Consider the following 13,736-nt stretch of genomic DNA (forward strand, 5'->3'; position numbering starts at 1 on the left):
AACAAGTTGCAACGGACGGGTCGGGACCGGCTTCGACTCCGAGGACGAAACGGAAAGTCACTCCGTGGTCATCGGATGAGAAGGAAGCCTTGTGTCGGGCTTGGATAGTCATTTCTGAGGATCGGCGTTGCGGTAATTGTTTTAACGTTTTTAAAAATGATTTTTAATAAAAAAGTTAAATAAAAAAGTTAAATGCAAATCTAATTTATTTAGTCATTTTGCAGCCGACTACCAAAAGAGCAAGATTTTTTGGACAAAGGTTAGGGAGACGTTCTACATGCTCGTTGGGAGTACAGAGCGGAACGCCGATATGATTTCGGGTCGGTGGTCCGAAATCAGAAAATTTGTCGGCTTGTTTACTAATCTTTTCAACAGGAACAGCGGTCGTATGAGACCAATTGGTAGTGATGATTTGGCGGTTTACAATTTCACGGTCGAAGAGTGGAAGCAGGAGTGTTTGCGGAGGTATGGGATGGTGAAGACGTGGGACGATTTAAAGTTGTGGGAGAGGTTGAAAAGGTATTCCAAGTGGGTTGAGCTGGTGGCGCCGGACTTTGATGCGGAAGTAAGGCCGAAACGGACTAAAACTAGTTCGTCTAGAGCGTATAGCACTTCAACCGGGTCGGATTGTCGCGTTGGATTCTACCTAAATATTGCGGAGGAGGAAACGTCTTCACCGCCGAGGAGGTGGCCATTGGGAAGGGACGCCAAGAGGAAAAAACCGGCTGAGGGGGAAGCCGTAAACATCGCCAATCTTGTTGAATCCCTCAATAAATTCAACAAAACCATGGAGGTGGTCTCTTGTGACAAAAAGAAAAAAAGTCGAATGAGAGATTTGGACTTTCTTACTAGAGACTTCAGTAACATAAATCCGGTCGATCAAATGCTAATGGAAAAGCAAAAGGAACGTATCCGAAAGAGGTTGATCAAAGAAGACCAAGCCGAAGAATAAGAAGAATGTTTTTTTTAGTACTTTAATTTTTATTTTATTTTTAGATATTAATGTGTTTTTTTATTAATGTGTTTTTTTTAATAATTTATGAGTTTTTTTAATAATACGTTGTTTGAATATATTTATAAAAAAAATTAAAAAAATAATCGCTGGAGCCCCTGCTGGAGCCCCTCCACACCAGGGCCAGGGGCTCCAACGGTGGCTCCAACACCCCCCTTATCCAATTTCTCTCTCTGCCACACGTCATAATATTATTAGTTGGAGTGTGACACCCGGTAAATCCCCAATCCCTTAAACTAAGTAATCACCTAATAATTAGGTGATTGTAAATATTATGCGCGCCATATAGAGTCAGCGCGTGCATTTGTTATGTGCGCCCTGCGCGAGCGCGCCATGTTAGTCAGCGCGTGCATTTGTTATGTGCAACCTGCGCGAGCGCACCATGTTAAGAACCAGCGTGAGCATGTTATATGCGCCATGCGCGAATGTTTTGGCTTTATGTTTTCATGTAACTTAACGTTATGTTGTCTATGGGTTGACCATCCCGCATGATGCTAAGGCGGGTGCATCCTAAATCGTTTATGCGCGTGCGGAAGGGAACTAACCTCCCCGCATGGCGGGAACATTGAGAGCTAGTTTGTCTGAAGCTCCAAGATGGAATTGACTTCAACATGACTGATCACTATGTTGAAATACCAAGACCACCTGGAGAATCTACAAATGAAACTCAATATCCCTAACTGCGAGAAGGTTACGCACCTACCCGCAGCAAAGAAATGTCCTTCACGCAGAAAGCTATGCGCACAAAGTGATGCGCACAGAACACTTAGTCTATTCTCCAGACATAAGGAGATTACTCCCGCCCAAAAGGAAACAGTAGCGTGTTTCAGAGATTTTCCACTTTTTACTGTACACTGACAAAAGTACCTGAAAAAGCACACTGTAACATGAAAAGTCAACTGTCAGCCACCCTATTCTCACCAACCCCAGACCTGCATGTCCTGTCCAAATCAAATCAAGATCTTTTATCCACTCCTCCACTTTTAAATAAACAATAAACAATAATAATTTCCATACTTTATCATCATTACACCTAGATATGAAAAGATTACAATCCCCTAAAGCAAGGGATTGTGTTCCCTTGAGTTTGCCTATAAATATGTAACCTAAATTATCACTCAAAACACACTTCAAAGAACTGCAAACTTGCACTAATCATCTCCCAAAGCATCCATTATTTTCGATTCCGTTCCAGTTACTAGACCTTCGATTCCGAGGCCAACACCAAGAAAACCCGAATCTCGATTAATCCCTTAACAAGAACCACAGGTGAGTCTCACAGCCCCTATTTTCACTGTTTTCACTATTTTTTTAAAAATGTTTTCGGGGCGAGGGACACGTACTTAAATAATGTTTTATCATGGTATACTTACAAGCTATGCAAGCGATTATGTGTTTAAGTTATGTTTCATGATGAGCAATGCAAACGGTTATCTAAGGTTTTCGATGTATGTGCGCTAGAACTCGAGTAAGTGATCACTTTACCATTGGAACTCTAAGGGTAGGGACTGCTGGTTTGATCCACCCACTCGTAGGGGTCGCACCTCTTTGCATGGACGAGTGCCTAGTATGGTCATGGGGCAGCACTATGGGTTTGAGCCCGCTCGTAGGGGTCGCACCTCTTTGCATGGACGAGCGCCTTGTTTTCCGGCACAACGTCCGCGCGTAACCCGCGGGACGGAATTATTTTAGCTCGTAGTGGCAGTGCCACTTTGCATGGACGAGCACATTTTCCTGAAACGTTCGCGCGTAACCCGCGGGACGGTATTACTTATTTTTAGCTCGTAGTGGCAGCGCCACTTTGCATAGACGAGCACAGTTCCCAGAAATGTTCGCGCGTAACCCGCGGAACGATTTTATCAGAATATGTTGATAGGACTATGTTTTACCAAGCAGGTGTTTTAATGATGCTATCAGAATTATGTTTCAGAATGATTTGTATCAAGATTATGATGCAACACGATTTATCAAGTTACTAAAACTTGTGAACTCACTCAGTTTATACTGATTCAAATGTTTTTACGTGTCTTTCAGGAGATAACTAGGTAGCGCATGGAGTCACACTTAGAGCACCTCACGCTGAACATCTAAAACTAGCTTTTTGGAAGATTTTAGTTCTATCCCTTCGATGCGCGTGGTTGTTCCCGCCGCGCAAGGGGATATGGCGTGGAAATCTTCAACAGTTTTTATACTTGGATGTTTTTATGTAATTTTTAATCAATGTAATGTATTTGTATTAAACTTTTCATGCGCAATGAAAATCTTTGAATGTTTGCAATGGCCCGTGCTTAATTATCAATCCCCACTCGTGCGCGCCCGGCTGTTTCCGCCGCTCAGGGCCGGGTGTGACATGGAGCCCCCATTAAAGCCCCCCAGCCTAATGGAATAGCAGTTTCTAACAAAAGATAATAAGGTGTTTCATTACAAATGACATAAAGAAGAGAACATCATATATAAAATTAGCATGACTAACACATGATTTTGCATTATAGATTTAAAAAATATGAATTAGAACTCCATAGATCTATGGAGGTTGAATGAATACTTGAGAATAAAATTATTATTCATTCATAATTTCTTATTGTTTTTATATTCTTAGACCTATAAATATCATTCATTAATTTTTACCACGTTCATCTCCTACAATAAAAAGTGTGTATAAATTGATTTAATAAAAAGAATGTACATATGATTTCATTAAAGATATAAATAATTTTATTAATACTTACATAAATACCCGCATATTTTTAATCTTTATAATTTATGTAATTAGTTATTTGATAAAATTGTATATTGATATGTTTTGATTACACTGGACATAAATAGTTTTCATTAAAATAGAAAAATAGTTTGAGCGGGAAATTTTGGCTAGGAATGAATCTGCAAATGACACGTGTCCCAGTTATTTTACTTTATTATAATAGGTAGATATATTAAACCAAACCTAAATTGCTATAGTAAAGTTTGATTTTTTGTAATTTTAGTCTCTCAACTTTTAAGATGTTGCAAATTAGCCCCCTTAAAGTTCTAAACCGTTTTAATTTGATCCCAAACATTCTCTTTTGCAAATTTTATTTAATTTTGCCCTCCTAAAGTATTCATAGTTTTAATATGTTTCCTAATTTGCTATTATTTATTTATATTTAAGTTACTGATATTTGATCACCATACGAAGTATTTTTAGATTTTTAAGTATGTCGTTACGACATGTAGCACCGTTAAAACGAATTTGTTTTCACAATAAAGTATATAAATTTTCATGGAAAACGAAATCGTATTCGCGATAAAATATATATTTTTGTTGCAAGTTATATATTGAGTGCAGTATCACGTCGATGCCGTAATGAGCCGAACCCGGTACCAACCAAGTTTTCTTTTATATTTATATTAATATATTTTGCGTAGAAGTAATAACCGTTATGACGTATTTGTATATATTTATTTAGAAACTCGAGCCTGTTACCAAATTCCTTGAGCAATGCGACGAAGGGAACACGCTAGTTATTATGAAATTCAGTACAACATCGTTATAGCATCATAGGGAGGGATATTTTGAGAACCTTGTTGAATTGTAAAAACTTAAGAACTTGATTCTGGACCACACATTTAATTAAATTGATAGGAATATGTGGTTTGGATTAAATCTGACAAAAAGTCAAAGTATGAGAGAGAATAACTATGTACAATGATTACATAACTTTAAATGTTCGTTACACATATGTAATAAGTCGACTCGGTGCGTAAAAAATTATGTAATTTTGTTTATGTATATGTAACCTACATATATTACGTATATGTAAAAAATTTAGAAAAAAAAATTTGTTACACTGAGTTCTTTCGAGTTCTTAAAACTCAAAAGGGTTCTCATTTGAAATCTTCCCATATCTTTATATATTTATTTTGCATGTGTTGGGCACAATAAAAATGGAAAGAAAAACTTGAAAAGAATAAAAGAGCGCAAGAATCGAAAACGTTCAGATGTTCTGTAAAACACACAAGCGGTCCCCGCCTTTTATTTTGCTTTTTATCATGACCCACAACAAAGGAGTAGTTACCTGCAGACTCCCGTGTCACACGATGGTCTCACGTGCCACGTTTCAAATTTGATCCTATTCACTTTTTTTTCTCTTTTTCTTAATGATCTCTCTTTTATACGTGAGATCTATTTTATTAAGGAGTGTTTGGGATTGCTTATTTTCATCAACTTATAACTTATTAATTTTTTGAAAAGTAATAAGGTGTTTGGGATTGCTTATATTGTAAGAGAAAAAATTTTATAAGTTACAATGTTGTAACTTATTAACTTAATGAAAAGTTGTAAGAAGGTAAAATAAAGAATCTTAAACACCCCCTTAATAGTTAATCACTTAATCTTGCAGTAATACTTGATATGAGGACATGTGGAGCTCCACTTTTGATTGTTTAACTTTACACATTATTGTTCAGACCTGTTTACAATGTTACCTTTTAAAGCCCAAGTGTGACTCGCATGTAATTTGTCAAGTTTAAACTCGGTTTCACTTGATCGTTTGTTACTATTATTATTATTATTATTATTATTATTATTATTATTTAACTAACTGTATTACTGTATATATGGGCATATATAACTATAAAGTTTATACTTTGTATATAAGGCGTGCAAATAATGTTTCAACTTGTTCTAGCACTTCACAACCTTTGTTATCATTATCAACCTCACGTCAACTGTTTATATTTCTCGTCCATCACCAATTATCTTTCAACCCGTTAATACTTATACTTCTCATTCCTCTCATCCTTAAACATTTTTAAAAGTAAACATATAGAATTTGAATATAATATATAACTTCCACCATCAAAAAAAGGTAAATAATAAATAGAAATAAGAATTATAAATAGATTGAAGCTAAAACCAGTCGAGTTTAGGTATGTGCAACATGTTGTACGAAATCCACTCGTAGGTTGTAGTGTGATGTTGGCTATGCAATTACAAATATGTATATGTATCTTTATTCAACACGATGCCACGTCACTTTCCCCCTCACATGATTACGCTAATGTCACGAACTTACCCTACCTGATTTTTTACGTAGTAGATTTAGTTAATTGAAGTAAACATTATATGTAAGTTATTTCTTTTTTTGTAAAGTTTTATTATATTTTTTACCTTTTATTTTCTTTTCTTATTTTATGAGTGTAGGAATCCAAAAAATTTTCCAACAGAGAGTGAGCCAAAAAATAGTTTTTATTAAAGTTTGTAGCATTTATTATTTATTTTAAACGTTTTCTTTTCAGTAAGTAAGCAGGTGACAATGTTTAGTCACCGTCATAGGGGTAAGATTTGTGTGTTTTTATTTCATTTTATTTTTTACTATTAATTAGTTATTAAACCAATTATTTAGCTATCAATGATCAATCTCACAAACTCATTTAGCATTTTATCCTATCATAACATACCCAGTTACCCACATTTCATTACATACCCACCTTAAGGATTTGGCCAACTTTAGTTTTGGTTATTAATCGAAACAAGCCAAAATTTGACATACTAACCAAAATAAGTGAACCAATTTTGTTTATCGGTTTCTAATTATCGGTTTTTTAAATACTGATAATTAGTTTTGATTCTTAGTTTGACTTATATAATTAAATAAAAAAAAACAAATAAAATCCATTGAAATGAGTTAAACAAAGAGCATTCAAGGCGTGCTTGGTTCGCGAAATTTAAAGGAATTCGATAGAAATAAAATTCCTTATTCAAACTAAGGTTGGTGTGCTTGGTTCACAAACTAAGGTTGAATTGGATTTCACTTTCATTTTCAAAGTGTGTTGGTCGCCAAATAAATTAGAACCGGACCTCTAGTTTGAATTTAATTCATCAAATTCCCCTACATGAAGGATTTACAAACCCTTCCAACACTGTGAAGTATTTCATCCAAAGTAAATGGAATCTTTGACCCGGCTACTTGTCCAGCTTCGTAAATTTCGAGTCACTCTGGTTTCGCATCAAGCACAGGTTTCGCGTCAGATGCCGATTACGCATCTGGTAACAATTAACGTGTATGGCACCCTTGAAGTGTTTAGTGTTGGTTTCGCGCCAGGTAAATGTTAATACGCATGGAGCCGGTTGACGCATTTTAACGCGTCAAGTTTTGATAATGGGCATGACACCGGTTAACGTGTCCAGCGTCCAACATCGGTTACACGCCCGACCTAGGTTAACACATCACGTGCACATTTTGATCGATTACGCGTTCGAAGCAACCTTTGCATTCATGTAAATGGGCGTCATTAAAGATAAATTTATTCGGTTGAGAGGCGGATAGGCCTGCAAACGAACCAAACGTTCAATGATCTATTCGTGAACCGTTCGATGGGGAAGTTCGTTTATGTTCGTTAATTTAATAAACGAACGAACATGAACAAAAAAATTGTTTTGGTTTAATTAAATGAACGGACATGAACACATGCTCCGCTTGTTCATTTATGTTCATGAACATTCGTTTATTTATGTTCGTTTATGTCTGTTTATTTATGTTCGTTTATGTATTAATAGAAAATAATTATATATTATCTAGATAAGTTATCTAGTTAAAAATTTTATATTTGTTAATTTGTGTTCATTTAAGTGTTTCATTTATATTTGATTGTGTTCATTCACATTTGTTCATATATGTTCGTTTATCTTTATTCAATTATCTTCGTTTAGATTTTAAATAAACGAACACAAATGTTCATTTTTTAAATAAAAGAACATGAACATGAATATTTGTTTGATTAAGTGTTCATATTCATTTAAAGTTAAATGAACGAACACGAGCATGCTCTTGTTGGTGTTCGTTCGATTCGTTCACAAACTTTCGTTATTCACATTGATGAATGCATCAGGCTCAATCTCTAGGCTCTTTCGATTTTATTTGTGTTTGTGAACCCATTCATTTCCTTTATGAACAAACACGAACATAAAATTTCGCTTGGTTAGTGTTTGCCAACACCTAATTTCCTGACAAACGAACATGGACAAGGCCTTGTTCGTATTCGTTTGATTCGTTTACAGCATTAGAGGCGGAGATTGGAAGGGTTGCAACATCGATGCCCTATGCAAAAGAAAACTCCCCGACAAGAAAGTGGTATATGTTATTTGAGGATTCTTGAGCCGGTGGATCATATTTTAATATCTTGTTAAAATGTCTCAGTTATTTGATAATTTATTAGTAGTTGGTGTGACATCCCATCGATCTATGGGTTCAAGGTGAAGAAATTGCTAAAGGTACTTCCAAATCCCATCGATCTATGGGTTAAAGGTACATCCAAATATTAGTGTGCTTGAAGGCAAAAGATGAGCTACTTAATTCATCATACTCATAATAACATGTTGGTGTCTTTGAAAGACACTAAATGAAACTATCTTTAAAGACACAAGAATATCAATCAATAGAAGTAAGAGGACACAAAACATTTTAAAAGACACAAGAATATCGATCAATAGAAGTAAAGAGGATCAATAGAAGTAAGAGGACACAAAACATCTTTAAAGACATAAGAATATCGATCAATAGAAGTAAAGAGGACACAAAACGTCTGTCGTATTTTGTGAAGAATAAAGGAAAAATACTCGCTTTAAAGCGGGAGTAGTGGTGCTCTTTCTCAATTTGGATCAATTGTTATGTAATTTGGTGTATTGGTACTCAGTATGGTTCAATTGTTATGTAATTTTGTGTATTGGTAGGTATTCGGGTGTAACAAAAATGTAACCTTTTGAGTTTAGCCACTTGCTAGTCTCTCGCTCTTCTCGTTTCTAATAAAATTGGCCGTTAAAAGAAACTTGCTAATAAGTCATTTCATTCTTTCTATTACTGTACATGTATTAAGGCTTCGGTTAAAGGGGTGTTTGGGATTCCTTATTTTACATCCTTATAACTTTTCATTAAGTTAATAAGTTACGAAAGTGTAACTTATTTAACTTTTCTCTCTCACATCAAAAGCAATCCCAAACACTTTATTCTTTTTTAAAAAGTTAATAAGTTATAAATTGGTATAAATAAGCAATCTTAAACACCCTCTAAATCTAGCTTAAAATTTTCTCTTCTAGTCAGAAGAGTGGTACTAAGAGCATCCACACCCATAAACCAATTCAAACCTCCACCTAATCGTCACATCATACTCTATTCATTTCTTTAAAAAACCCTCACTTTTTACTCTACTCATAAAGCAATAAAAACCTCCACCTCATCTTCCACATCATTACCTACTTTTACTATTATTAAATATTTAATAAATTACTTTTACAATAAATTAATTTTATATTATTATTATTTAAAACATAATACTAAAATATAAACATGTTAATGTGAGTTAATTGCTAATTGTTACTAAAATATAAACATATAAATAAACATACTAAAATATATATATAAACATATAACAATTGAGCCTTCCCCACCCCTCGTCTGCCTTGAGTCTTCCCCAGCCCATCGTCGGTTTCCTCCGTTCCCACCGCCTCGTCTTCCTCCGAAAAACCGCCGCTCCTCCGTCTTCCTCAAAAACCCACCTACGCACCGCTCCTCCGTCTTCCTCAAAAACCCACCTACGCACCGCCTCCATCTTCCCCAAAAACCCACCGCCTCCGGCTTCCTTCGTGGAGCGAGGTTTTGATTGCCGCCGGTTGGGTGACCCAACAACGCCGGGACGGTGATTGCCGCCGGCACCGCCCGCGGCCATGTCATCAATCTATTTTATTTTATTTGATAGTGGGCCCATTTCAAACCTCATCATAAAGGTTTGTATTCTCAAACAAACCACCGTCCCTCCGTTTTCCTCCACCGGTAAAAACCTCCGCTCGTCCGTTTGCTCCGGTCCACGTCAACACAAACCTCTCCTTGCTATGCCCGTGGAGATGCTCTAATGAAGATGTGCATTTAATAATTTGTTCTTATAAAGGGGTTCACCAACAAATATTTCATGGTATTTGAAAACATATATTTCATATATCATCATAATTTCTTAAAACACATCACTTCAAAAGGAAACAACTAAAAACAACAAAAACATGGTAAAATAGTAACAAACATACCAAAATAAAAATATTTAACTTAACACAACAAAGTGTAACATCCTTCAACGCGACTTAACGTGACTTCCCATCCTCACAACGATCCCGTCGATATCACGAACGTACCCGACCTTTTGGCCCCACTCTTTCTCCTCCGGCTTGCTCACCGCCTCCGCCCCGTTCTCCACCGCCCTCTGCAACAACAATTCGTCGCAAATTAATACCTATATTAATTAATTAACTTAATTTCCAAATCAATTGAACACCTTATACGCATCGTCAACATCCGCATAAGCAAAGCAAATCTCCAACTGATTCCTCTGGCCTTTTGATTTATGTTCCTCAACCTTGCCGGTCAGATCATCGGTCTCGCGTTGATGCACTGGCGTAAATGCTATCGTAGTCCGCCCGCTTTCTAATTCACCCCATCTAACATGTACAACAACAATCAGGATTTCAATTTAAAAAAAAAACGTACAATCAAAACATTGCCAAATAACAAAGTTTGTAGGAATCATGAGATTGAATTGATTAATTTACCTATGGGAATCGTCTAGGCGACGAACGGATGCACCGAACGCCTTACCGTAAAACTCGAGGGATTTGGCTACATCTTTCACGTAAACCACCGTGTATGCGTACGCCGGATTCAATTTTGACGCCATCACGATCGAACTCTTTAGGTTTTTGTTGATTTGAATATTTGAATTGGAGAAGGTGGATTGGATTGGCATTAATGGAGGAGGAAGACTGGTATTGAGGATGTGTCGGAGGACAGGTGGCGAGCTGTGCGCTTGTTTCTTGTATACGTGGCACTTTTCATGTGATGAGCTGTCGATACTGGGCTGAATCATACTTGGGCTTCAGCCGGTGGCTACGTTTGGGCTAGCTAATTGATGTCAAGTTTTGGTCCGTCAGATTTGGCCATCTTAATTCAAACATTAGAATCCACTATTCAGAAACTAGTCATCTCTGACTTTTGTATAGATTTCAGAGGGCATAAGACTGTATTATAATTTATGTCAGGTTATAAATCGTATAGGGGTATATAAATCTTACATGGCATTTCAAAAAAATTATTTTCTGCCTATACGACTCGTAGCGAGTAGTATCGTCTGCCTGATTTCTTTCTTTGTATATACCAGTTGTTTTTTTATTCTTTTTTGTAATAACGAATGACTTTATTTGTTGTTGCTAACTTTTATAATACAAGATAAACACCTATATAAGTAATAAACAAACAGTAAACAAATAAGATCAACAAAAAAAACCCAACTAAGTAAATAAGTTTACACATCAAAAAAGGAAAAATTACAAAAGTACATAAATCAAAATACATCTACCACTAACACCAGTTTTTATGATTTGGAGTTGACTGTGGATGACCTGGATACTGTTGTGGCACCGGAGATGGAGGAACGTCATAACCGACTAACCGTCAACATAGTCAGGATTCACAATGAGCATTTTTTTGAGTACCAATATTATACCGAAATGTATGAAATCGATAACGCCCAAACACAATCAATACTAGTTTTGATATTCAGTTTTCATGCTTTAGGCTTTGGTATTTTAAGTGATATTTGTACCAATCGCTACTGAACACCGATCTCATTTCGTGTTGTCCTCACCCCCCACCCCCCAGCTAATCTATTAATTTCGTATATCATCGAGTGAAACATGGAATATACTAAGGGCATGTTTAGGATTGAGTTTGAAAAATGCTTATTGGCTTATTGGTTTTTTCAAAAAGTTATTTTGAAAAGCCAGGATTTGAGACTTTTAGATAACTTTTTTTTAACCGTTCCAAAAAGCTAAAATAAAAAAAAAATTTGTGATTGTCAAACACATTTCAACTTATTGGATTTTTAAAAACAACAATAAACATTTTTCAAACTCAATCCCACTCTAGTTAGCAGATGACCCAATCCCCTCAAATAAGGTTTTAATAATTGCAAATGACTCTTACACGTTTTTTTGTTTCTCTCGAAAGGCACAAGAGATAGAGATGCCCGACTTTGAAAACCAACATGTGTGAACGCATCTCCAAATAAACATAAGAGGTGCAAGACTTAAATCACAATCACCATTTAATTTTACAAAGTAACTTGATGATTAGTTGATGATTAAGTGAACATTTTCCTCATTAATCCATGCTTCTAATTTATGAGCATTTTCAACAAACAAGGATTCAATCATTCAAAGGATATTAAACATTAACTAATCGCTCCAACAACTAATTTGCTTATTTTCTTTTTTAATAACAAATAAGTCAACAAGGCATTTGGGAAAGCTTCACACAAATTCACCAACAAATTCGAAATCACACCACAAAATATCTAAAAATACTTAACATTTAATATAATAGGGTTTGTTTTATTTTTTAGTTCGCATTAACGGGCGTTACCGGACATAATCAAGCGGACGAAACCGAACGCTCACGAACACTATTGAATGAACGTGACATCTGTCTGTGTTCGTTCGTTAAGCTTACCGAACTAAATATTTTTTGTTTATGTCCGGTTCGTTTATTAAATGAAACGAATATAAACGAAATTCCCGTCAAACGACGGCCGGCCGACATCTGGTTTGCTTACACTAAATTCACTGTACAAATACAAGACGCCCATTACCACCACCCCAAACCTCCCTCTCATCATCAACCACCCCTCGATAACCACTCCAGCCACCCTTGGGCACCGTCACAACAAGCTCTCCGCCTCTAACAACCGCGGTCGCCAACTCCGGCCGCGTAGTCACCGGAAGCCTAAACCTCCACACATCAACTTCCAATTTCTCCAACAACTCCACCTCTTGACAATCTCCTCCCCTCACGACCACCTTTGTCACGCCGGGAATAATCTTCACCACGTAAGCCTTAACCTCGCCGGAAAAGACGTTGTTATTAATACTCGCTGTGAAGCGAATACAATCGGGTCTGTCTTGGATTAAAACATCGGCTTGTGATCGGAGCGGAAGCTCGAGAACCCTGCTGAAGACGTGTGGGAGCCTTTGAAGGTATTTTTCAGGCATCGGAGATGCGATTGACGTGGAATTGCGATGAGGAATTGATCCGTTTTGTAGAGATGAAGGTGAAATGAAGAATAATAATGCGAGGAGAATCAATACTTTGAAAGCGGTTGGTGGATTGCAAAAAGGGAATGGAATCATTGAGTTTGAATGAATGAATGAATGAATGGAAGTCGGTGTCGGTAATATTCTCCGTCAATAGGTTAAAGAAGTTAGTGGTGGTTAAATAATACATATGAACATAGTTGGTGATTGTGATGAAATTAAAATTAACATGATTTTTAGAAAAGTGTGTTTTAATTTTTAAAAGACAAAATGGCAAAAGACGTCATTTACGTTTGACCCGATTTTCATCAGACGTCATTTAATGAAAGAAATAGCAAAAGACATACATCATGTTTCAAATTCTTTTCATGTTACGTCCTTTAGCACTAACCCAGTTAATCTTTTTGTTAAATCTAGTCATGTGCCTTGCACATGAGGGCAGTGTGATCATTTTACCCCTTTAAGGACTATTTATGTAATTAGACTAAAGAGTTCCATTTTTTCTTTTTTTTCTCCCTCTTATTCTTTTCTTCTCCCTCACCATCGAACTACCACCACAAACGACCAACATTTGACACACATCTCTCTCTCTCTATTAACCTCTGCCAACACACC

The 13,736-nt window shown here is 36.3% G+C and overlaps 2 protein-coding genes across 2 annotated transcripts; both read right to left on the reverse strand.

Moving 5' to 3' along the window:
- Positions 1-10,083: 10,083 nt before the first annotated feature.
- LOC143575879 (uncharacterized) lies at positions 10,084-10,715 on the reverse strand. Its single transcript, XM_077060135.1, has 3 exons — positions 10,587-10,715; positions 10,313-10,475; positions 10,084-10,240 (listed from the first exon to the last, which is right to left on the reverse strand). The coding sequence occupies exons 1-3, from the start codon at positions 10,709-10,711 to the stop codon at positions 10,112-10,114; spliced, it is 417 nt and encodes a 138-aa protein (XP_076916250.1). The 5' UTR covers positions 10,712-10,715; the 3' UTR covers positions 10,084-10,111.
- Positions 10,716-12,650: 1,935 nt separating this feature from the next.
- LOC143576023 (uncharacterized) lies at positions 12,651-13,079 on the reverse strand. Its single transcript, XM_077060232.1, has one exon. The coding sequence runs from the start codon at positions 13,077-13,079 to the stop codon at positions 12,651-12,653; it is 429 nt and encodes a 142-aa protein (XP_076916347.1).
- Between the last annotated feature and the right edge of the window lie 657 nt (positions 13,080-13,736).

The sequence above is a fragment of the Bidens hawaiensis genome, unplaced genomic scaffold (assembly GCF_021521415.1).
Source record: "Bidens hawaiensis isolate Kalapana, Puna unplaced genomic scaffold, B.hawaiensis_p1.1 tig00001433_1, whole genome shotgun sequence".
NCBI lineage: Eukaryota > Viridiplantae > Streptophyta > Magnoliopsida > Asterales > Asteraceae > Bidens > Bidens hawaiensis.

What these genes read in the sequence shown, in the direction of transcription:
- LOC143575879 (XM_077060135.1), bottom strand. Translation starts at nt 10,711, where the DNA reads ATGGCGTCAAAATTGAATCCGGCGTACGCATACACGGTGGTTTACGTG. An exon ending in CGCCTAGACGATTCCCATAG is followed by an intron (nt 10,476 to 10,586) that starts GTAAATTAATCA and finishes TGTACATGTTAG; the next exon opens with ATGGGGTGAATTAGAAAGCG. An exon ending in ATGTTGACGATGCGTATAAG is followed by an intron (nt 10,241 to 10,312) that starts GTGTTCAATTGA and finishes TTGTTGTTGCAG; the next exon opens with AGGGCGGTGGAGAACGGGGC.
- LOC143576023 (XM_077060232.1), bottom strand. Translation starts at nt 13,079, where the DNA reads ATGCCTGAAAAATACCTTCAAAGGCTCCCACACGTCTTCAGCAGGGTT.